The following is a 25,257-nucleotide window of genomic DNA, read 5'->3' as shown; positions in this document are numbered from 1 at the left end:
AATCTTCGATAAAAATTATAACTAAGGAGAGAAATTGGTCGATAATTCCATGGAGGTAAAAAAGAAGGAGTGTCAACGAAATGCAAATTAATTCATGTACCTTTCGATTTCTAAAGAAGTACAAAAGAATACACAGGTGCAATGTAGCCTTTGTTGGCGACCTGTGATGCCGCCAGTTTCATGGGAAAACTAGAAAGTGAGTTTTGTTGAAAATAGATAATTGCGAATATTTCCAATTTTATTTGATCACAAAATGTGGATATTAAATTAACACATGAAGAAATATATATCAAAACATTAATATATCCAGAAATTGGGCAAAATATGGTATAACAGTAAGACAGTTCAAAAATGTGAAAATCCTCAAAATTTGACAAGTTTTAAATCAACATTTTACAATTGTCCACACACTTCCACATTAAAATTTAAAGTGGCTTGAAAGGGTAAACGGTAATTCTCGATGTTTTGTCCATTGTCAGTATATTCTGAGCACTTATACTTTAATATCATTTTATGAAACTTATTTCGTCTATTCATCTCACTAATTAACTCGCCGTTCATCCAAGGACAGACTTTAGACCGAACTCGTTTTGTTCTTCCTTGGAGTATGTTTGTTTACTGCTAACATGAATTGAACTGAATTTACTATTAGAGCATCACTGGCATTCGCCAATATTTTGTTCAAAACAAAAATACTAGGTAATGCAAAACAAATATACAATCTGAGGAATATAAGCAGATAAACAAAACATAACAGTATTTCGTCAAAAACTTAAGTCTACTTACATGGCATGAATAATAGAAAATCATGCAGGGAGGGTGTGTAAGTGAGAGAGAGACATATAAATTTATACGTCATACTATATTAGCCAAGCCTCTTCTACATCGGTTGTATCAAAGATAAATTCAAAAGGTACGTATTTTATAATAATATAGTTATATAGGTATATTGACCCAGGGAAGCCATTTCAGTTCTGAAAACTGTTCTCCCAGCGGGCCCTGCTATTATTATTACCCTGGCTTTAGCTGGGCTGCTCAAGCATTCAAGGAATTTCTTCCTACCGGGTACCCATTCACCTCACCTGGGTTGAGTGCAGCACAATGTGGATACATTTCTTGCTGAAGGAAATTACGCCATGGCTGGGATTTTGTAAAGTGAAAATAAAATTGTCACGAGAAAAATGCAATTTTCATGACAGTCTGTTATTGTCTGGAATTGATGTAAAATATTGAAACTTACGCACTTTTCACTAATATGAGTTTTAACAACTCCGAATAATGATTGTCTATTAGGTTTTGATAAATAAATATGAATAAACAGTTTTGTTTCGTTTCCTGGTAAAGGACAGCAATAGGTGGCGCCCTTAAGGTGTGAAAGGAACCAGGGTCCAGTGTCTTGAAAGCTCTTGAGAAAGGACTATCATTCTGGACTGGTTTTTCAGTGAGAGGCACCCCCCCCCCCACTCGGATTGGAAAGGATACGGATGTTTGGCCAGAAAATCAGATGCCATACTCTTAAGAACTGAAGTTCTGCATTTTTTTTTTTTTTGGGGGGGGGGGTGGGTGGAATTTACAATGAAATGTGGTCATCGAGAACTGACGAATAAAATAAAGGGCTTAGTTAGGATATGAAGGAGCGAGGGAGAACGGGTTGGTCAATGAGTGAAAAGGGGTCTTAAGAGCCACGTACCGGTTCTACCATTATACGTGAGCAGCCCACCCCCCCCCCCTCCGAAACATGAGGCCCATGTTCGTGTTACCATGTTGACATGAAATCCATTATAGATATAGATCATTACATGAAATATGTTTAAATTGCTTATTCCTGTTTTTCAAGTGATTCTCTAATATACACAATCACTTGGACTACATTGTGCTTTAAAATAACTATTGTATAAGAACTTCAAAAATTAGGTAGAAAGGAATGACAACAACATGGATCAATCCGATCATCTTAACTTCATTTCTGTAGCTCTCATGTATTTTGTGTCAGGCCAATCCCAAACAATCCCTTGCAAATCATTTTGGAGTCCGTGTACCCCATTCAAGTTGGCTGTATAACAGTTGTTATACCACCACGCCCCATGGTACCGAGAAGCACAATTATTCGTTGATCCACCACTGTCATAAGTTAAGAAGGCTTGTCCGTTGGCTGCATCTAGCCCTTCTCCTGCAGTACCGGTATATGATGAAAACACGATTCTGTAGCTTTATTGAAGATAGTAAATACATACATTAAATTGAATTTAGTCTAAGACTATATAGAACCTTAAAACAGTCATGTAAATTCAAGATTGCGATTGAAGAGAAAATATAATGAAAATATGTCTGACGTAGTAGCTGAAGTATCAGCACTTTCATTTTTACTTCTGATTTTCGTAGGGCCCCTAAGTTAAAAAATGCTCCGTGTGTAAATATTATTTTGTAATCCATAATTTTTTTGTCACGTCATTATATTTTATCTATTTTTTCTTCAAATTTATTCATTAATATCTTTATTCATTTACTTTAAAATGAATTTAAACAAGCATTACATTGAAAATGTAATCAACATCAGAATAAAGGGTTACTCCGGGTTGAAAATTATTATATCTAAGTATATTTGCCTATAGTAAAATTCAGCAATATTGTGAAACAGTTATATGAACGTTGCATGAATATTCAGTAGGTGGGCTGATGATGTCATATCCCCACTTTCCCTTTTTATGTTATTACATGAAATCATATTTATTTCATATTTTCATACATGTGTGTATTATATATTCTTATCACGATAAAATAAGTTGCAGCCATGACTATCTCATGCATTATATCAATTGTCTATCCATTTTAATTTTTGTTCTTAAAGAAAAAATGAATAAACATAATTTCATGCCATAAAATACAAAAGAAGAAGTGGGGATATGACATTATCGGTCTATACTCATTGAATATTCATGAAGACGTGTATAGAACTGTTTCACCGAAATAATGCAAATCCATATAATGTCATATCTTTGTTATTCCTTGTCCATTTTCAATGGCTTTATCGATAGATTTACCCCCAAATTCTAATTTCATGCACAAATTAACATAGTTAAATTGATAATATAGATAGTGAAAGTTGGCTAAGATGCAACCGTCATTTTCCACCATCGCGCAGATATCGCGATTACGAGCGGGGGGGGGGGGGTATAATGACCCGGGAGTGACAAGACTCAAATTACCCGGGGACGATTAGGGTTAATAATTACCGTTGCCGTTGGTTCGGTAGTTAGTAGAAATGTTACAAGACACACAACCTCTCTTTTGATCATCAAAATAACTGGGTTATTAGACATTCTTAACATGTTAAAGAAAGGTATTGTAATGTAGAATTATAAGCAATATAAACAAAAATAAAAATTTGATGAATGATAAACGTTTCATTTTGAGAAAGCTGTCAAAATTACGCATGTGAATACACGAAGTATATTTTTTAAGTTTTCTATTGTCAATGCATGATTAAGAATAAGTAGTATGTGAAAAGTTCTTAAAAGCAAATCAGTTGATTTTAAGTCCTTATCAGTCGGTTACTTTCACATTGCCCATTTCCTTCATTATGGCGCAAGCCATTTCTCGTCACCCTGATAAAACATGTCGTTTTGCGCTCAAGCATGCACAAAATATATCGTGGTGTCATCTGATAGAGAAGATTTTAGATAAATTACAAAATGAAACTGCAGCTTTTCCAAAATGTAACGTTTTCCATACGCTCTCTCTATATATATTTTGGCTGCTATTACTCAAGCATTTATTTTGCTTATATAGTTTGCCACTGCATTTGTTTTTCACTACTTTGTCTTATCCTTAAATTGTATTCATGTCTGAATTTTGTTATCACACTGCTATAAATTTGTCACATTTCAATGTACTTTAATGTCATACTACGATTATGTTTATGTATTGTAAATTTATTTTGACTTTACAATAAATGCAGAAAATTCTGCAAAAAAAAAAATATAGCGAAGGAAAATTGTAAGAACCTTACTTGGTGTTGGTACTCCCAATGCTAAAACTGCCATAATGAGCGTAGAATGGATTGTTATCGTAATCAACCATATCGATTCTGAGTTCGACTCCATCTTTAGCAAGTAAGTAGAGTTGGTCTAATCCCAACCAGTATTCGCCCTCGACGTCACCAAATCCACGAACATACTCGTTATAATTGCGGTAAAAATCCACAGATCCGTCATAACGTTTCTGTATGCATTTTATTATTGTGAAGGATGTGATATATGAAAATAAATCAATGAAAATATTGTCGAATAATGAGCGTGATAAAACAAAAGAGAGGGTTGAGTTTGGGTACATTGGAATATTACAGAAAATTTGTAAGCGGGCGAAGCGAGCAAGCCTACAAAATTCTACTCAGGCCTATTATAAATCATGAAGAGGTCAGATATGGTGGATAGAGCGAAAGTTCCTTATAAAGAAAGAAAAAAGAAAAAGAAAAGAAAAGGGAAAAAATGCGATAAAATAAAACAAAAAAAATTGATAGATTTTGTCATATCCAGAAAATATTATAATATTTCACACCGAGAATCTGGCGGAACGTACCTGGAAGATTGTCCACCCTCCGTTGTCGGTGGTCATATCGCAGTAGACATCGGTCAGTCCCACACCGCTAGGAGAGATGGCATAGACACCACTTGTTTGATGCCCCATTGAATAGAGCATCTTACACGAATTCACACCTGAAGTTCCTTTTGTTGTGGTTTCAGGTAAAGCCTCCGTAGAAGGAATTGTTGTAGGGTGTGACAAAGTTGTCGCTGCATCGTCCGTTGTATGTTCTGATGGAGTAGTTGAAGAGCCTGTCATTGGGGTCATTGCTTGTTCTGACGAAGCTTCAGTTGATCCACTGGAAGAAAGTTCTGGTGAAGTTGTCGAACTTCCTCCACCAGGAGTTTCTTGGGGCGGTGATGCATCCATGGGAGTATCTATACGATATTGACATAAAAAAACAATTACCGATGGTGATTGTGTTGGGACAGAACTTCGTGTAGGAGAAACATGGAAGATCATAGATGAATGGAAGAGAGCAAAAACATTAGCAAAACCGGTCTGGTCTAGAAGAAACATTGATAGCAGTACCATTCTCGATGAGACATTAAAGGAACAATGAAAAACATGATCCATGGTTCAAGAAAAGGAAGAAGACTGCAAAAGAGTTAGGAGGAATGCATGATCCGACATAAAGGACAAACGAGGAAAATCATTATGGAAGTGTTATCAGACCATATAACTTTAACCATGGAGCTTTTACAGATTATTATGGGCACGGAACCGAGAAGGGGGGCTGGGGGCTTGTTTTACCATTGGTCGTAGGTTTTGATGGAGTAGTTGAAGAGCCTGTCATTGGGGTCATTGCTTGTTCTGACGAAGCTTCAGTTGATCCACTGGATGAAATTTCTGGCGAAGTTGTCGAACTTCCTCCATCGAGAGTTTCTAGTGGTGGTGATGCATCCGTAGGAGTCTCTACGATATTGACATAATAATACAAAGACGATATAATAATGCCAATTAAAAAACTATTTACGGATGGTGATTGTGTTGGGACAGAACTTCGTGTAGTAGAAACATGGACACATGATCATGATGATGGAAGAGAGCAAAAACATTAACGAATCCGGTCTGGCCGGCCTATAGAAGATAGTGTAAAGGCACATTGTATAGAAATACTATTCTCGATAAGATATTTACGAAACACTGCAAAAGACGGTCCATGGTTCAAGAAGAGGAAGCAGACTGCATAGGATGCAGTCAATACGAATCGCAAAAGATATAGTAGGAAAGCACGATCCGAAATAAAAGACAAACAAGGGGAAACAGTTAATAATGAAGTCTTTAATTAACCAGACCCTTCCACACTTACAGTTTAACAGGGCTCACTGAACCGGGGGGGGGGGGGGGGGGGGGCTGGGGGCTTTTCCAAAACCGTGTACAAAAACACAAAAATGACCATGATTGCGATTTTGCGCTTGTAATTCAGCCCCCCCCCCCCTTTCAAAAACCGTTCCGCTGCCAATGAATAACATGTATAGACGTTTGCATATTCGGTGCAATAAAGCAATTTGCTCGGTTACAGTATCTCTTTAGCATATTATAAGAACAGGAACATGCGCCAAATGGCTTGAGGGAACCGGTTCTAATTATACCCATCTAAAGGAAGGTGAAATGAGCAACTGTAATCTAAATAGCCTAGCAAATACTTTTATTTCCATCCTTTTCACCACAGGTAATTATTTAAATACTTTACCGCCCCTTACAATGATAATTGTGCGAAATCTTATGATATAAGAAGACAAAGCCCCATATGCGGCGGAAGCGGGGGGGGGGGGACGGGGGGACGTGTCCCCCCTAAATTTGAGGTGGGGGGACGATCCCCCCCTAAATTTTTCGTTGATGACCTTTTTTTTTTGCTTGTCAAAAAATTTTGTCGGTCCCCCCTAAAATTTTGGTTGATATATAACTTTTTTTTGCTTGTCAAAAATTTTTGGTGGTCCCCCTAAATTGTTTGGTTTCCGCCGCCAATGTGCCTATCATGTCCAAAATATCTGTAGAAGATTGTTTTTATGCACTCACCATTTCTTTTCGGCAAAACACAGACAACATGGCGCCAAGATGGGAGTTTTACCAGAACTGGTTCAGGATCGTTTAATTTTGATGCTAATCTTGGAATGAGTTGAATCGATCTCCCTCCAGATAGATTGATGTTCTTACATGATAAAGGGTGTGGGTCGCAAAGCTCTTTGAATTCAGCAACTGTGTTGTGAAAAAAATCGACAAGACGGTAATTTTGATCGTTTATCCGTTTCCCCGAATATTTCTTTTAAATATGTAAAGTATTGAAGTATGAACTTAACTTTGTAGGAAAATTGTGAGGTGGATAAGGATCACACATTATTATCACATTGAGTTTTAACATAGGACCGGACATCCTTAGGACATGCATATGAAAATGATGACTGGGCGGGATTGGGTGTGAGGCAGTCTGCTGTACCCTTCTGGCTGGGTCTGTTGCAGAGAGGGAGAGGAGGGGGAGGGGCGGGTTGGTGCTTGTGTTGATGGTTTTGAGAGTGTTCGTATTTGAGGGTCAGTGTGTGAGAGAGACATTCCCAGGCCTGGCCCATCAACCATCTTTTGTATTGAATTTTCCATGCACCGATAGACGTCATTGCTTTCTCCTGTCCCTGGGAGCCCAACAAGCTTTGAAGATTTTGAAGCAATTCATTCTCGAGGTTCTTGCTTCATAGGTTTATTCATTTTAAATAAACTGTTGTCTATTTACTCTGCTTTTTTATTATTGTTATGATCATTTTTTTTTCCTTTTTTCAAATAATTTCAATCGCGTGTATATGTTTTAATTTTCATTGATCCATTTTATACCCAAACATTGGCGATTTGTTTATATACTGTGTATTATATGTTATGCATTGACTTTCTTTTACAAAATGATGACTATCTTCCTATTCCCCTTGCTAAGCGCGAGATGAAACAAAATTAATGCCTAATGAGGGTGCGAAATCTGATGATATTATGGCCTGAAAACCGGACATTTCAAGCACTTCTGTAATTATAAATAGGATGCATCAGTTAATATATCGTAACCATTAATGCGAGCGCAAATCGCGAGCCAAATTTTTTTATAAACTGTCATGAAAAGGGGATTTAAGTTTTTTTTAATAGTATAATCAATATTGAGACATACATAACTCGCCAATAAAAATGCGAGCGTGCAGCGCTAGCTGATACGTTTTGACAATCAGACCTGAAAAGGGATATTTTGAAAATTTTTGGAATACACGAAAATAATAGGTACCTGAAAAATAAAAATTTTACGAACGCGCAGCGCGAGCAGAAAATGTTAATATTCAGACCATAAAACTGACATTTTTAAAGAGCACTTTATAAAAATTAATTTATAAATCATACGAAATAATAAAAGTTCGATTTCCGAGGTGAAATATGTTTTGTATATTGACTTCCAAACTTGATATTTAAACTCCATATTGAACAAGATAATGCGAGCTCGAAGCGCAAGCAAAAAATTTATGTAGTGGCATGAAAGATTCTTTTTATTTTCCAAGTCTTCCCCTCATCTTATTTTATTCACTCGTCTTCCTCCACTGCTTTTTTCTCCTCTCTTTTCCCTCCTTTTCCCTCCTTTATTCATTTTTCAGCTTTTTTGTCTTTCTTTCCTTTTTCCCCCTTTTTTGCTCCGCCAACCCGTGACGAGCCACAACCCATGCAAAGGACGTATCCCTGCCCCCCTGACGAGCTTGAAAGACCTTTTTTGCCCCCCTGTGGAAAATCCTAGGTACGCCACTGGGGGGGGGGGGGGCCGAGACAGGGACCTGGGAACGATTTTTTCAGTGGGGGTGCTGAAATCTCTCCTCAGAGGTGGGGGGGGGGGCAGACACAATTGAGTTTAACATAATTACACACACACACATACCACACACACACACACACATATATATATATATATATATATATATATATATATAAATATACATATATATGACAGTCACTTCTATGCTTTCTTTTTATAAAAGAACATTAATATATAATTAGATAATTCGAGCGCGAAGCGCGAGCTATTTTTTGTGGAAATTGCATGTATTTTGTCCTGAAAATTGAACATTTTGAGCAATGTTTGTGGTCCAAGATGCGTATGTAACAAATAATAATTGTGAGCGCGAGCAGATATATTTTTATATAGGCTCTGGCCTGATCGAAAGGGACGTGTTATAAGGACTGTTTTGCAGTTACTCATGAAGACGATACATATATCAACAATCAAATAATGCGAGCGCGAAGTGCGAGCTGAAAAATTTGACATTCCGACCTAAATACTTTTTAAGCACGTTTTTTAATTATGAGCAGGATAGGTATATTTACAATTGATGCGAGCGCGAAGCGCGAGCGGAAACAAAATTGAGATTTCAGACAAAAAAAACGAGAGATTCTAAGTTCTTTTCTAATCATGATGAGTATAGGTATAAAACTATACAATTGATGCAAGCGCGAAGCGCGAGCGGAAATAAAAATGAGATTTCAAACCTAAAAACGAGACATCTTATGCACTTTTCTAATCATGAACAGGATAGGTATATAACTATACAATTGATGCGAGCGCAAAGCGCGAGCGGAAACAAAATTGAGGTTTCAGACCTGAAAACGGGACATTCATTCATGTTTTGTAAATCAAGAAAATGATGGGTAATTGGATATATTCTTAAATTAATAATGTGAGCGCGAAGCGCGAGCAGAAAATTTTTGATATTCTGATCTGAAACTCCATACTGAATGTAAAATGGTTTGAACAGATAAAGAAAACTCAGACGAACATAAGAATAAAGATTTGATCAAAATCAGACAAGGAATCAGTTATTGCATTTTAAAGATTAGCATTATTCCCCACTTGTTCTTTTGTATTTTATTATATAAAATTAGGTTTATTCAATATTTTCCTTTCAAGAACCAAAACAGTTGAATTGACAACTGATTTAGTCCATTAGATATTCTTTGCTGCAACTTATTTCATTATAAGGGAGACATATCATTCATTCTGGTATGAAAAAAATGAAACAATTTTGATTCCACAAGGAACAGCTAGGATAATGGGGATGTGACAGCATCAGCGCACCTATTAAATATTCATGACGACATGCATATCACCATTTTCATAAAATATTGCTAAATTTTAGAATTAAATAACTTAACTAATCGTTATCAGATTTTGATAAAATTTATTTATTTTGATAAAATGTATTTGATATAAATATTTTCAGCCCGGAGTACCCCCCCCCCCCCCATCAAGCTGGTGAAGCTGCGTATCTGAATAAAACATGCGTGCGCGTGTTTAGAGTTAGACCTATATAGTATCTGGGCATTCTAAATACATTTTTTAATGATAAAAATCAATAATGCGAGTGCGAAGCGCGAGCAGAAAACATTTGATATTCCGATCTGAAAGAGGGTGAATTTAAACACTATTTCAAGTAATGTGTCAGAAAATTCTGAAGTGGGGGGGGGGGGTTCTACAAAAGGTCGTTCATTTTCATTACATTTCTGTCATTTATCATACCTACCACTAGATTTCCAGGAGGTGCGCTGCCTATATATATGGAAAATAACACACGCAGCACCCCCAAATTTTGGGGTTGCTTCACCCCGAACACCCCCGCTTCCCAGCCCGTAGGGCCATGGGGCAGGGCGAAAAAGACTTTTAATTTTTACTTTTAATTTTTGTATACAATACACGGGCGGTCGGGCGCGCGCTCACTTGATTCGACATAAAACCTGGAAGTTTCAACCACCCCAGTGTGTATCACGTATTGCGCGCGACTACATGTACGTCTGTATCGGAGTGGCTGTCCCGCTGGAGCTTGATTGAGTCGCGTTATATAGGAGGGAGGTTATTGGAATATGTGAAAGACTATATAAATGATTTGCGATTGTCTGATGTGATAATTATGTACATTATAACATATTTAAAAAAATACAGGGGGAACCTAATTTCGTGGGGGTGCTGCCTATGGAAAATAATACACGCAGCACCCCCAGGATAATTTCTGGGGGTGCTTCAGCACCCCCAGCACCCCCGCTTCTCAGGTCCCTGGGCCGAGAGGCCCGGGCCCCCCTTGATCCGCCTATGATATAAGTCACCGGGGGGGGGGGGCACTTTCATTGACGAGTGGATATCATGCGCGACCATGGGGTCTCGAAAAACACCCTAATACCATGGTCACATTTGTTCTACGGCGGCCGTACGGCGAGTCGAAAACAGCCGTTTTAACATTTTTTGTCCAACTACATTTAGGTTGTTTGAATCAAAATTAATAAAACGGCTGTTTTCGACTCGCCGTAAGGCCGCCGTAGAGCAAATGTGACCAAGGTATAAACAAGTATTTGCCATGTTCTGAAAATGCACCCCTTATCAAGTATTTGCGTGTGAAACCCTATACCCTTAACAAGAATTGGAAACAAAACGATCCTCTTGGCAAGTATTCCCTGAATTGAACCCCTAAACAAATACAGCGATATGTTAATTGTTATGTCACGGACGTCGGTCGTCGGTTTTACCTTTACCTACATCGTTGGGTTTAGTACGGCCCCACCTCCCACACCTAGCGCAAACAGAGGCGCCGATCCAGGGGGGGGGGGGGGGGGCGATCGCCCCACCAATGAAAATATTGGGGAGGGGCAAACATATCGTTTTGCCCCCCCCCCCCAATAATTCCGCATGTGCAAAAATAAAATACAAAGATTGTAATGTTACACAGAAATCAGCAAGCGAGATTGACATACACAACTCGTTCTTTATTTAAAATCGTGCTCAAAATGTCCGCTTTTTAGATTGTAATATAAAAAATTTCAGCTCGCGCTTCGCGCTCGCATCATTTCTGTAGCAAAAACCCATACTTTTCATGATAAAATAGGTGAATAGAATGTCCCGTTTTCAGTTCTAAACCTAAAAAAAACTCCCGCTTCGATTTGCAATAATCTTTTGTTGGATATATATCTTGTTCTTTATTAAAAAACGACCATTAAACTGTCATTTTTTTCAGATCGAAATATCAAACTTTTCAGCTCGCGCTTCGCGCTCGTACCTATTGTTCTTTTAGATACCTATCTTAATCATTGGTACCAAAAATGCTTAGAATATCAAGCTTTCAGGTCAGAATATAAAGAAATTTCAGCTCGCTCTCGGCACTCGCATTATCTGTGTAGTGAGATATGTATCCTCCTCATGAGTTACTACAAACAGTCCAAAACAGGTACCTTTTCCTGTTTTCAGGTCAGGATACTAAAAAATTTTGGCTCGCGCTTCGCGCTCGCATTAATTTGCTGGTGAGATATGTGTCTTTTTCTCATGAGTCATATATATATATATATATATATATGCCTATGTGTGTGTGTGTGGGTGAGTTTGTTTTGTGTGATCGAGCGCCTTTTTAACGTTGATTCATGATTTTGCGCCCCCCCCCCCCATCTGAAAAAATGGATCGACGCCCCTGCGCGCAAATCGTACTCTAAACACACGTAGTGTTGACTGTTGGGGCAAAAATTATATCCTTTATAAAACATTTTAGTCTTAATTTTGTTATACCCCCGCAAATTTGACCCGAAACACGTAGCTTTCCTAGCGAAATAGATACCCTATCATAGTTTTAGTGTTTTTTACACCCTTATTATGTTACGTACGTAACGTATCCTATCTTGAAAAAGACATCCTTTTTACGTGTTTTTTTTTTGGTCGCGCATGGTATCCACTCTTCACATAGATTATACCGCGATTTATAAATCGCAAAAATATTATAAGAAGAAAGTGTATGAATAAAATCAGGGTCACTTTATGTTTTTATTGATATTGTTATTCTGATTATTATTTTAGTTATTTTTCTATATTGTTTTTCTTTGTTGTCTACAGTAATTATGTGATCTGTTTTGTTTGTAATCATGTCAATACAAGTAATAACAAAATAGGGTCAAAATATCAAATTCAAACTTACCACCATGAACGAAACTCGCTGGAATGAGGAACAGGAAAATAGGCAGACTCTGTGATGAGCATACGACAGACTAAAAGAAGCAGAAAGAGTTATCAAACAAGAATTCCATGACGATTATGATGGACGTAACTGAATACAAAATCATTTCTCTGTATTTTCCGTAAAATAAATCAAACATTAATAAAAATAAGGACTTGTTTTCAAGACTGTTTATATATATATATATAACACGATTATCACTGCTATGAATGATGGAAAATTTTGCCTTGGTGCATTCCTTGACTTAAGTAAAGCCTTTGACACCATTGATCACAGTATACTCTTAATTAAACTTGAATATTATGGCATTCGTGGGATGGCTTTAAACTGGTTTAAAAGCTATCTAGAAAACCAGTCACAATTTGTAGTTATCAACGGTGTCAGCTCAGAATATAGAAATATTAAATTTGGAGTACCGCAAGGATCGGTTCTTGGTCCGCTGCTTTTCCTAATTTATATTAATGATATTGTTAATTCTTCCAAATTGCTTACATATTCTTTATATGCTGATGACACCTGTTTATTACTTTCTCACAGGGGCCGCGGAACCGGGGGGGCTGGGGAGCTTCAGCCCCCCTGTTGCACCCACAAATGTAATAACGCCCACAAATGTAATAACGCCCACAAATGTAATAACACTTTACCCACAAATGTAATAAATTTGAAGGGATTTTTGGCGATTCCGTTCTAAACTAAAATCCTATAGTAATGCGTTCATATAGCACAAAAGTGCAAAGTCTTTTTTTCCAGACCCGATTAATTCAAAAATTATAATATAATTTAAAGTCTTTTTTCCAGACCCGGTTGTTTCAAAAATTATACTATAAGTCCAAAGTCTTTTTTTTCCAGACACGGTTATTTAAAAAAATATAAAATAAATCCAAATTAGGATACGATAATGATATTCCAGTGAAATGAAAATGAGAATCGAGCTTAGTCTTTTCTCCAGACCCAGTTCATTAAAACTGATGGAATTAATGTCTTTGTTGTTGTTTGAACTTACACAGTGCGTATTGTGAATATATGCGCTAAGAGTAAATTGAGAATCAAGCGTAGTCTTTCTCCACACCCGGTTACTTAAAACTAAAAACTAAATCCTTATAATAATGCGCTCATATCCATTCCATTCCTTGTTTTTATATGGCAATAAGTCACGATTGACTATTTTGGCCACCCACTGTATGTAAAGTAGGGTAACAATTTTATTTAATATTATTATTTTTTTATTACTTTTTTTTATTATTTCTTGTATATTCATTCCTTTTTTTTTCTATGAAAAAAAAAAACATTTAAATACATATGAAACAAAAAACTGAGGAATAAGATATCAGCAAACAATAGGGGGATTACTTCCCGAAAACGATAAGGTTGTTGATCGACGATCTATGAGATATTATATAAAAGAAAGTCATTCTAACAAGAGGGGATATCGTTTTAACAAGTTTTTCGGTACTTTGAATTCTAGAATTTCTTAGTGTACCAAGCACCATTTGTGATATAGCACAAAAGTGCAAAGTCTTTTTTCCAAACCTGGATAATTAAACATTTATGACATAAGTCTAAATTAAGTATTTTTTTCAAGACCCGGTTGTTTCAAAAATTAAAATATAAGTCCAAAGTCTTTTTCCAGACCCGGTTGTTTCAAACATTACAACATAAGTCCAAAGTCTTTTTTCCAGACCCAGTTATTTCAAAAATTATAATATAAGTCCAAACTATTAAAGATACCATAATAATATTCCAGTGGAATAAAAATGAAAATCGAGCATAGTCTTTTCTCCAAACCCTGTTATTCGAAAATTATGAATAACAATACAACAACAACAAAAACAGTATAAAGACCCAATAATCTTATTAATGCTGGATAACATGGACATATAGCATAGTCTTTCAGCCAGACCCAGTTAATTTTTTTTTAAATAACGCTAACAGTAATAATAAGAAAACTCCAAATCTAAGACCAAACAATCCTTCAACCTAAAAACCTGTTTTAAAAAGAGGTTTAGAGGATTGTCTTTATTCTAGACCTAATCATTAAATCAATTTACAAAAAAAAAATCTTCTAACGTAAGACTATAATCATATTCGAATAACACGAGTTTTAAAACGTACTCTTTTCTCCAGACCCGGTTATTAAAAAAATGAATTAAAAAACTTCAACAGTTCAAATCTAAGACCAATCTTCAAAAGTTACACCCTTACTGGGTGTAAAAATATGTATTTTCCCCGCACCCTGTTTTTTTTTTATAATACTAAGACCCCTACAAAACATTGTAATAATGCATGGGTAACGCAAACATCCTTTCTCCAGACTTGGTTATTATTTGAAGAAAAAAAAGATAGTTTTTACAAATATTCTAAAACGAATACCCAATAATCTAATTACTGTGGAATAACATGAAGATCGATTGTAGACTTTCCTCCAGACACAGTTATTTCAAGAATAAAAAAGCAATAAAACCCAACCCCAACAACGAATCTAAGAACCAACAATCCTCCAAATTAAGACCATGTAGAAAAGCACATGTTTAGAGCGTTGTCTTTATTCCAGACCCAGTCATTTAAAAAATAATTCAAACAGTCTTAAGAACACAAGACTTTGTCATATTCTTATTCCTGTGGAATAACACGAGTAGTATGCTTAGTCTTTCGTCTAGACCCGGTTATTAAAAAAATAAAGAAATATTGAAAAAAAAATCTAAGACCAAATTTCAAAATTGAGCCCAGTTAAAATGCTTAGGTTTAGAGTGTTGTCTTTACCCCTAACCCAGTTCTCTGAAAAATACAAATTAAGCGAAACTTTAATCTTAAAACTTAACCCCAGCATCTTCTAAACTATCAAAACCCTGTGATAATGCATACCACGAAAACGACAAATTAATCATAGGCGTAAATGTTCATATCTGAATGATATGCACCTTAAAACCCAAGATAACAATAACAACAACAACAACGTTATTCTACATCAATGATATTGTGGAGTGTTTGTTGATATTGTTTGTTTGTTTTTATTGTTTCTTATAATTTCCTATTTTGAAATAACTGAGTCTGGAGCAAAGACTACACCATAGGTCTTTGTTTTGTTGTTTTAGTTTGGACTTATATTATAATTTTTGAATTAACCGGGTCTGGAAAAAAGACTTTTGTGCTATACGAACACATTACTATAGGGTTTTAGTTTTTAGTTACCGGGTCTGGAGAAAAGACTATGCTTGATTCTCAATTTACTCTTAGCGCATATATTCACAATATGCGCCGTATAAGTGAAAACAACAACAAAGACACTAATTCCACCAGTTTTAATTAACTGGGTCTGGAAAAAGACTAAGCTCGATTCTCATTTTTATTCCACTGGAATATCATTATCATATCTTAGTTTGGACTTATATTATAATTTTTTAAACAACCAGGTCTGGAACAAAGACTTTGAACTTATATTATAATTTTTTAAAGAACCGGGTCTGGAAAAAGACTTTGGACTTATACTATAATTTTTTTAACAACTTGGTCTGGAAAAAAGACTTTGAACTTATATTATAATTATTGAAACAACTGGGTCTGGAAGAAAAGACTTTGGATTATATTATACTTTCTTTATTAACCGGGTCTGGAAAAAAAGACCTTGCACATTTGTTCTATATGAACGTATTACTATAGGATTTCAGTTTAGAACGGATTCGCCAAAATTCCCTTCAAATTTATTACATTTGTGGGTAAAGTCATTATTACATTTGTGGGCGATCAAAATTATTACATTTGTGGGTAAAGTGTTATTACATTTGTGGGCGTTATTACATTTGTGGGTAAAGTGTTATTACATTTGTGGGCGTTATTACATTTGTGGGCGATTATTACATTTGTGGGTGTAACACCCCCCCCCCCCACTTTTTTCCAAACCCGTGTACAAAAACGTAAAAATGACCATATGATTGTGATTTTTAGCATGGTCAGCCCCCCACTTTTGGCTCAGCCCCCCACTTTGAAAACCGTTCCGCGGCCCCTGCCTCATAAGAACTTGCAAAGTCTTATTCGGGAGGTAAATACTGAAATTTGTCATGTTTTGCCTGGTTTTGTTGTAATAAGCTGTTACTGAATACAAGTAAAACGAAATGTGTTTTATTTAGAACAAAGGGAAAGAGGGTCATTGATAATATAGATCCAATAATAGTTGGTGGTCGACAAATTGAATTCAGCTCAAGTGTGCAATTTCTTGGTGTCACAGTTGATGAATACTTGTCATGAAATCATCACCTTAATAATGTATGTTCTAAAGTATCTCGTAATGTTGGTGTGATGTCAAAAGTAAGATATTTCTTACCTAGTCAACGAACATTGTTTTTTTTATATAATGCTCTAATTGTGCCACATTTAATGTATTGCAATATTGCTTGGGGGAATACATTTAGGACTCATGTACGTAAACTACAAGTTCTTCAAAAGAAAGCTATAAGATATGTAACAAATTCAAATTATCTGGCTCCAAGTTTCCCGCTTTTTTTGCAGTTGAATATGTTACCATTTAATGAAATGGTCTTGCTGAATTGTGTTATTTTCATGTATAAATACCAATCCCTGCATTGTTCTTTTTTACAAGAAACTTTTGTGGTTAATTCTAAGATTCATAATTATAACACACGTCAGAGACATCATATTCACCAACCCTTTGCTAGAATTTATGCTACATTGAAATCCTTCTGGTATAAGAAGTAGCAGTACCCTGTCTCGGTTTAAGAAATTATGTCATAAATACCTACTTGATAAATTTAAGATTAGGTGTTAGTTGCACCTGGGGTGACATGTTCGGAGTGTGAATGTCTGCGTGTGTCTGTGTGAGTGTGTGTATGCTTGCGTGTGGGTAATGTTCCTGTTGTGATCTTTAAATACCTTTTTTTCTTCTTCTTCTCATAGTTATTCCATGTTTGAGTAAAATACCATATGCAGGGGCCCCTGATTACAAGCTGTGCTTCTTTGGGGTCCCAAACCTGTCATTTGTTTCAGTTCTTTATAATGTAACCATTTATTTTGTTTGTACTTTGTTCTCCTTTGACTGGTTTGAATAAATTCAATTCAATTCAATATATTTATAAGGTATAGCTTGCTTCCAAAACAACATGACAGAGAGAGAGAGAGGGGGGGGGGAGAGAGGGAAAGAGAGAGAGAGGGGGAAGGAGTCAGGGAGAGGGAGGGGGAGAGAGAGAGGGGGAGAGAGAGATAAGGGGGGGGTGATAAATACAGGAGTGCAACATGTACATATCAGACAACCATTTTAGTTCATTTTTTCATTGACCAAGAAAGGAAATGGAAAATTGGCCTAAAAAGTAACAGTAAACATCATGAAACCGTAATTATGTCCATGATAAAATGACATATATGAAATCTGCGATAATGATAATAATAAAAATAATAAAAAATATGAGCTTACCATGATTACTGATGTTTTTTTCATGCACCGAGTCCTGAGAGCAGCAGAAGGAAATATTCAAATAGTCATTCGTAAAGTGTGAAAGAGGTATAGTTCCTCTCTCGGGATGAAGAATGTGTTCATCTGAATGTGCCGTTGTTACAGTAATGATATCAATATTTTATACCGAGGCCTCCCATCCGCTGCATGGGAGAATAACGCCATCGAGCCAAGGACGTTTGTATGAAGGACATAATTAGCTATCACAAAGAAGTTCATGAATATTATATTTATTCTGCAATTTCTGGCCTTTGCTATTGATGCTTATCAAATTGGTATACATTGTCGTGATGGTTTAAAATATAATTGTGAATTTTATTTAAAGGTTCGCTTAATTATGGCAACTTTTGCTCAAGTTTACCGAGGATTAGAGTCATTATTATGTGCAAACATCTGGCAAACAGATTTAAGCGAAAAAAAATTGCCGTAGAATTTGATGAATGGGATAGGCCCTTTACACAACTCTGACATAGTAATTAGTTTGATTAGTTTCAGTTTACATTTAGAGGTTGTTTAGAGAAAAGACATGCAATTTGCAAAATGGGTCACTTAATAGGCCCAACAAGGATTTGCCTTTTGAGGTAATGTGTCCGTCTCTATGATCATTTTAAAGGTTGATACCTGATAAACCGGGTATTGTTAGGTAGGCCTATTAAAAAATAATGGATGAAATTTGAAATCATACAAAAATTATAATACTAGTAATAATAATAAAATCGACTCTCAGCACTACGTCACTGAGTCATGTCTACGATTTCTTTGCCTTTTATCATGTAGGATATATATGCTTTTATAAAGACTTGCTAGTAATCCCCTCACTGTCACCATTTTACGCCACGATTCAAACGGCGCTCTTAATCGTGGAGTAATCGTATATAGTCCAGGACAGAAGAGGCATAACCTTGTTTTTTCATATATACAATATTTTTTTATTGTTTATTGTCAATTCGAGGGTGCAGATTACGATTCTGAATGATGCCACTCGTGTAACCTTGAGCATTTTCCGCACTGAATTGACAAAATCCAATATGGCCGCCAAAATATGCAAATTATACCCATGAAAATCATAAAATTGCCCGCACATTGGTTATAAAATGTATGTATTTGTGTTGCAGGAGTGAAATACTCTCTGAAAAAACAATTTTCATACAAAATATTTATTTCTTGATATTCAAAATGGCCGCCACAGACCCAATTTTCTATGGGGCCTATCTTGGACTATCAGGGGCCCGTACAGCGCAACAGAGAGGTTAGCGATTAAACGCTAATTTTAAAGAAAAACTCTGATTGGTTCCTCGTCAGTCTAATTAGCAACATGCCCATATGCAACGATGATCTTGATCTAGGCCATTTCATTTGGCGATTAATCGCTAACTTTTGTGTTACGGGGCCCTGATCGTATCAGATCAGTCGTGGCAATCACATTGATCGTAGAAAATGTTTGAATAGTTCAAAAATTTTCTGCGATCTAGCTGTTACGAAAGCCAATCGTGACTTTTGTATCGCACGACAGTGGGAACGAGATTTCCAACTCATTGTCAAACGCACATTATAACAAATAGAATTGGACCAAACCTCGTCTGACGTACGGCATCTCCTTTTCATTTTACAGAAAGTAGAAGCAATTTCACATTACATGTGCAATATAAAAATAATCCATAAAAATTGCAATGTGTTATGAAAAAAATAATGAATTAAATGTAGTATAAATTAGTAATATATAAATAAAGTAGTATAAAAGTATAAATTAGGCAATCTAAAATTAAAAAATAATTGCTATTTTTCCGACGTGAAAATGAAAAAAAGTGGCACGTTGCATTTCTTTAGTAGATTTTATTTTTTTAATAAAAAACAAACAAACAAGCGGCAAACAAGTGCACACCTAGTTACCAATAATGCATTTTCATTTATTTGACAGCAGGATAAAAGAGCATTGTAGATTGCATGCCTTGCTCACGGGCATAGGTGACGCGACCGGGGGATCGAACCCCGGACTTTCCATGTATAGCCAGCGCCTATCGACCACTCGGCTAGCTACGGCACCGCCGTTAAGTTGGATAAAAAAAAGTCATCTGTCTCCATCTACGGCAGCTTTCAGGTAATTAAAGGGTCGATGAAAAGATGGCGACTTTGTCGCTCCCTTCCGCTGTTCCTGAGCAAAATGGGGGAATTAAATCACATAACGGTAAGTTTACAGCATTTTAAAAAAAAAGTTGGGAGCGTTATCTTAGAGTGCCATTTTGAAGTATTTGGTTTTTTATTTTATTTTATTTTCATCAAGTAATTATAATCTCTACCGCCGCTTAGTTCTGTCCAATTTCATCGCGAAATTAAAAATAATTTGCTCGGCATTTATTTATTTGGGTGTCTTGACTGCCCGTACCTAGCCCGTACCCGGTACCTCTGGCGAAGTTCGTGCAGGCTCAACTCCACTTCACTACCGCTACACTACGCTCCACCCACTCACACTATTGCGAGTTAGTATATTCTATACGAACCTCGCACAACCACACTCACACGTATTGCGAGGTTAGTATTACTATTAGTATCCTAACCTCGCACCACGAACCGCGTTTGGCAGTGGATTTCTAACTAGTGCCACTAGGCCTAGTATGGTCAGTTCCCCCATCATGCCCATGTCTGCGCGGTCTCCCAAGTCTGCGCACCCGCGTATCTGCGCGATTCTAGTAAAAGAAGATACGCAACGAGCACGAACTTTACACATGCTTTACATAGACAGGTATTCATAAAAAATCTGACTCAAAATGGTGGAAAAATAATGAATTCAGGGCATTTCATGTGACGGCCTCAAAATGCAGCCTTTGTCATCAAAATCCCCGAATAGTGTGCAAAGTGAATGAGTGCGCAGACATGGGGTACCATTTTTTTTTCAATCTGAAAATGACTGCCCAAAGGTTTTTCAAGAAAACCTTATATTTTCTTTCATTTTTTAATGAGAAATTTGGTACACTTACTCTTAATAATATAAGGAACACTATTAACCAAAAGATTTTGTGAAATAAGAAAAAATTCATGATAAATCTTAACTCAAACTGTTAGGTGCGCAGACTTGGGGCCCACCATCATACTAGTGCCTTACTTAGTGGGTCGCGCGTGCTGGGCCTGGGAATGGGATCTCACTTGGGTCCACAACACACGACTTCTAATTTCTATGGCTTGATTTTTCTGTGCGTGGCGGCATGTAATGAACCCTTGGGTGGCACAACCATACTCCATAGACCTTATCGCAAATAGCGTCTGTCGCGAGAGGGCGTCTGTCATCGCAGAGGATCACGGGATGCGAAAGGGGGCAAACGCGGAATCGGCTTTCGGGAAGCCAGCCCATACAACGCCATATGTTTTGTGTAGGCCTATACTATAGTATAGACTATAGACTAAGTGTCACTCAAAATCCAGGCTTTTTTAAATTAAAGTCTGATTTCTTCGTATTTAAATTATTTTGGATACTTGAATGTGGATTTATAGAACAATTGTATCATGATCGCCCAGTGAAAGTATGAACTCAATACTCACCATATTTTTGAAGTTTTCTGCGGGCTAAACTTGGCCTTGGGAAGATTTTGTGGGAAAAGTGAGACGGTGATTGCAGGTCGATGCCGATCGACTTTAGAAAATAGCACGTCGGCGATCCGAATTAGATAGCATATTTTTCCATTAAAGAATATTCATGAGAATCATAATGTAGACCATATATCTCCATATAAATTCAGCTAGTTTTTTGTTATTTTGGGGGAAATATACCGGTAGTCCTTTTTTGTAACTCGGGCTGTTTAGTTTGATCATACAAGTTCTATATAGGGGATGCATGAGACAAATCCAAAGCCAAAAATAAGCTAGTGTATATATATATATATATATACATACATAATATTAAGGACATATGAAATAATAGGCCTATGACATGCAGAATATCCCTGTATTTAAAACATTTTATGATCCCGTATCTTAGGCCCTATCCCTCCAACCTCTCTGTAATCTTATTTTGTCTGAGACTTAGCAGATGGATATTTAATTCATATAAATGGTATATATTCCATTCTTTTGATAAAAAAATCTTATTTCAACATTTACATCTTCAATTAATTTCATCGCATTCAGTCACTTCTCTTACAGATCACCTTCCTCATTAATTTCTTTTTTTAGCTTATTTTTTTCTCAATATACTTTCATCTATTCTCATTTTTTTCTATTTCATTCATTATTTTGTCTATGCATGCCACTAATAAAACTTCAGAATGTCCGACCTAGTGCTGCAAGTCAGGCGCCATGTTCGGGTTCGGTTCGGTTCGGCAAGGTTCGGCAGAAATTTGCCGAACATTGGTTCGGTTCGGGGTTCGGTAATGATAGACTGATAAAGCTATAGGTGTCCGGACTCATAATAAAAACTTCCGCCTATATGCGGTAATGCACTGCTGCGCGCATAACAATGGTCAGCACAGATTAAACATGCCTCCAGTAATTTTACAATAACTTTTTACAGAGAGTCATAATTGAGAAAATAATTGAAACACAAGCACAGCACTCATTTTCCTGACCTTACTAACACAATTACCCCCCAAATTAGCATGAGTTTCATTTCCATTTCATTTAATGAATTTTACTATAAAAATGCGGTTTGGATCGGTCGCGGCGACGCAGACATTCGTCTACACGCATTTTCAATGGCATCGCGCATCTCAAGAAAATGGTCAAGATTATCTGGGTAAAATCACACTTTCAGGTGATTTTACACCATGATCCAAATAAATTTAGAATATAAAAATGTTTTAATCGAAAAGAGTAAAATTTTCTCAACATATACCGACCAGGGGCGTTTAAATCACAGTGATAAATTCCATGGTACAAAAGAAAGCAATCGTTAGACCCTCCATTCACATCAACTATGAAAAGTACAATAACAGCCCCATGTGTACGTATATGGATTCAGTCACGTAGAATACGAATCTGCAGTTAGTTTTTCGCTAACCCCCTGGGATCAACTTACAAAATGCATTTCAAATTACCCTTCCCGTCATAAAAAAGAGCATCGAAAATAGAGGCGTGACTAATGAATGGACGCGCATAGCAACAAGCACTCCCGCGCTACGTGATCACGTGTGAGAGCCGGCGCGAGATACGAAAAAGGTCGCGGGTGTTGTGCGTGCTGCTATAGTAATTTTGTGTACAAATGAACGTGGGAATTCTCACTCACGAATATGTGTTTATAAACAGTGATTCATCGGTACTTGTATTTCGTGTTGTGATTTTACATACCCTGTGAGAAAAATGAGAAAAATGTGTTCGAGTGGTAAAGGTGGAAATGTCGTTAATGAAGTCGTTAACACTGTAACCAGTGTAGGGGAACAGAGGGGGAGTTACAGATGTCAATGTGTGGGGAATTGAATCAAGACAAAATGGGATGGGAATATTTAACAAATGGTGTTGCTTTCGAGTTGTATAGGTGGTCCCGAAAACAAGGTATGAGTATAAGCATTTTTCGCGGCTTCTTGCCGAATTGTTTGATGTAGGAAATGTTGTTGGTGACAAAGCTTTGAATAAGCGTATAAGAAATCTAGAAAAAAAAAAGAAAAGCAGCGGACCGGCACTGAACAGAAGAATGAAATTCCCGAGATCATAATGTTTTTGTTGTTACAAACACAATGACCGGCACAAAGAAAAATGAGGCCGCGGTGGAGAAAAGGGGCCCCATCCAAAAAAAATAATGAGAATGCATCAAAAAAAAGAAAAATAAAGAAAATACATGTCGATGCCGCCTTGCAAAGAAAAAAAATAAAATGAAATGAAATAAAAGGAAAAGAAAAGAATAAAAGAAAGAAAAGATAAGCAAAGAATAAAAATGAAAGAGGAAGTAACAGAGGTGAAAAAAAGAAGATAATATAGGCTTAGATGTTACTCTATGTGTATGTGTTATCTCTAATCTGTTATAAAAGAGTGCATTAATTAATTACATTAATTACCCCTAAAGCTCGCTAAATGAATAAATAAATAATACACAAAAAAATAAATAATAATAAATAAACGCGTATCGCTGTCAATTAAGGCGTTTCTGTGCGCTGAAAATGTATGAACATGTGTAACGTTAGCAGTACAATGCAGCTACGAAAAAAGGAATTGAAATATGAATAGTTTCTCATAAGAATGAAATGGTATTTGACATGAAACAATATTTAATGTTATCAAAAGAATAAGAAAAGAATATGATTAAAAAACCATCGTTGTGAAATACCAAGGAAGCCCAAGGAAGTACCTGCACAAGACAAAATATTGAAGAGTCGGCCGGCGATGTTCCATTGGTCTGCATCCGCTGATGCCGGAGCAACCGACTCAGCTATGAACAAAAAATTACATTTTATTCAAAAATACAAAATGATGGCCATATTAAATAAAGTTTTGGTTAATGTCAATATTACTTCACTTGTAAAAAAAAGAGCATTTCTAAACAATGCAGATCGCATGCACCGTTGTAAATTCAACCCCCCCCCCCTCGACACCAACTTGCACCCTTACAGTCACGGTCACAAAATAGCTAAAAATCATCACGTCTTCGTGTATCTCACCTGATGTACAATCTAAGTATCTGCATGTTCAAATAAGCTTTTGAGAGGTATGGAACCCCCCCCCCCCCGTGAAAAACCGTCCACTCAAATTGTTACCCTACCAGAGATTATCCAAAGTGACGAGGGGCAAACAAGCCACAAGCTTTTCGTCTCTAATATTCCAAGTAAATCCAATTACCGTTCAGTAAATCCAACAAAAGAGCCGTCTCTAAATATTTTGCTCATTTTGACCGAGATCATTCAACTACGGACCCTACTTCGACTGAGCATACGTTGGAATGTCAGTTACCATGGTGACCGGCGGTCAAGATAGTATGCAGGTGACCATTGTTTACATTTAGTCTGGAATGAGAGTAGAGGTCAGAATGGGGGCATGCATGAATGAGTGACATGATACGAGGATGGCTTCATGTAAAATGAGCGTTTTCCCAGGGCGGTATAGCGGATCTGGGGGGGGGGGGGGGGGGGGGGGGGTGGTGGTGGCCAGCTCAGGGCTAACCTAAATGATAATAATAATAATAATAATAATAACGGAGTATAGGACCGGGGGTGTAGGATCAAACTTCAACACCCCTTTCACTCTTTAGGGGTCTTTAAGACAGTTGCGCGAACAGAAAGGGGGGGGGGAGGTAGGACGCAA

At 36.8% G+C, this 25,257-nt stretch overlaps 1 protein-coding gene across 1 annotated transcript; it reads right to left on the bottom strand.

Annotated features, from left to right (window-relative positions):
* Positions 1 to 222: 222 nt before the first annotated feature.
* Positions 223 to 24,865, bottom strand: LOC129264169 (angiopoietin-related protein 7-like). Its single transcript, XM_064097440.1, has 8 exons — positions 24,719 to 24,865; positions 18,001 to 18,034; positions 12,540 to 12,609; positions 6,604 to 6,783; positions 5,335 to 5,496; positions 4,579 to 4,958; positions 4,010 to 4,221; positions 223 to 2,208 (listed from the first exon to the last, which is right to left on the bottom strand). The coding sequence occupies exons 2-8, from the start codon at positions 18,022 to 18,024 to the stop codon at positions 1,950 to 1,952; spliced, it is 1,287 nt and encodes a 428-aa protein (XP_063953510.1). The 5' UTR covers positions 18,025 to 18,034; positions 24,719 to 24,865; the 3' UTR covers positions 223 to 1,949.
* Positions 24,866 to 25,257: the final 392 nt, after the last annotated feature.

The sequence above is a fragment of the Lytechinus pictus genome, chromosome 1, assembly GCF_037042905.1.
Source record: "Lytechinus pictus isolate F3 Inbred chromosome 1, Lp3.0, whole genome shotgun sequence".
Classification (NCBI taxonomy): domain Eukaryota; kingdom Metazoa; phylum Echinodermata; class Echinoidea; order Temnopleuroida; family Toxopneustidae; genus Lytechinus; species Lytechinus pictus.
Note: the sequence above shows the minus strand (reverse complement) of the source record. Positions and strands in the feature narration are given on the sequence as shown.

Coding starts and splice junctions, on each gene's coding strand:
- LOC129264169 (XM_064097440.1), bottom strand. CDS start 18,024: ATGAAAAAAACATCAGTAATCATG. Junction 4,959..5,334: donor ATCAAAACCTACGACCAATG/GTAAAACAAGCC, acceptor AATATCGTATAG/ATACTCCCATGGATGCATCA. Junction 4,222..4,578: donor GAGGGTGGACAATCTTCCAG/GTACGTTCCGCC, acceptor AAATGCATACAG/AAACGTTATGACGGATCTGT.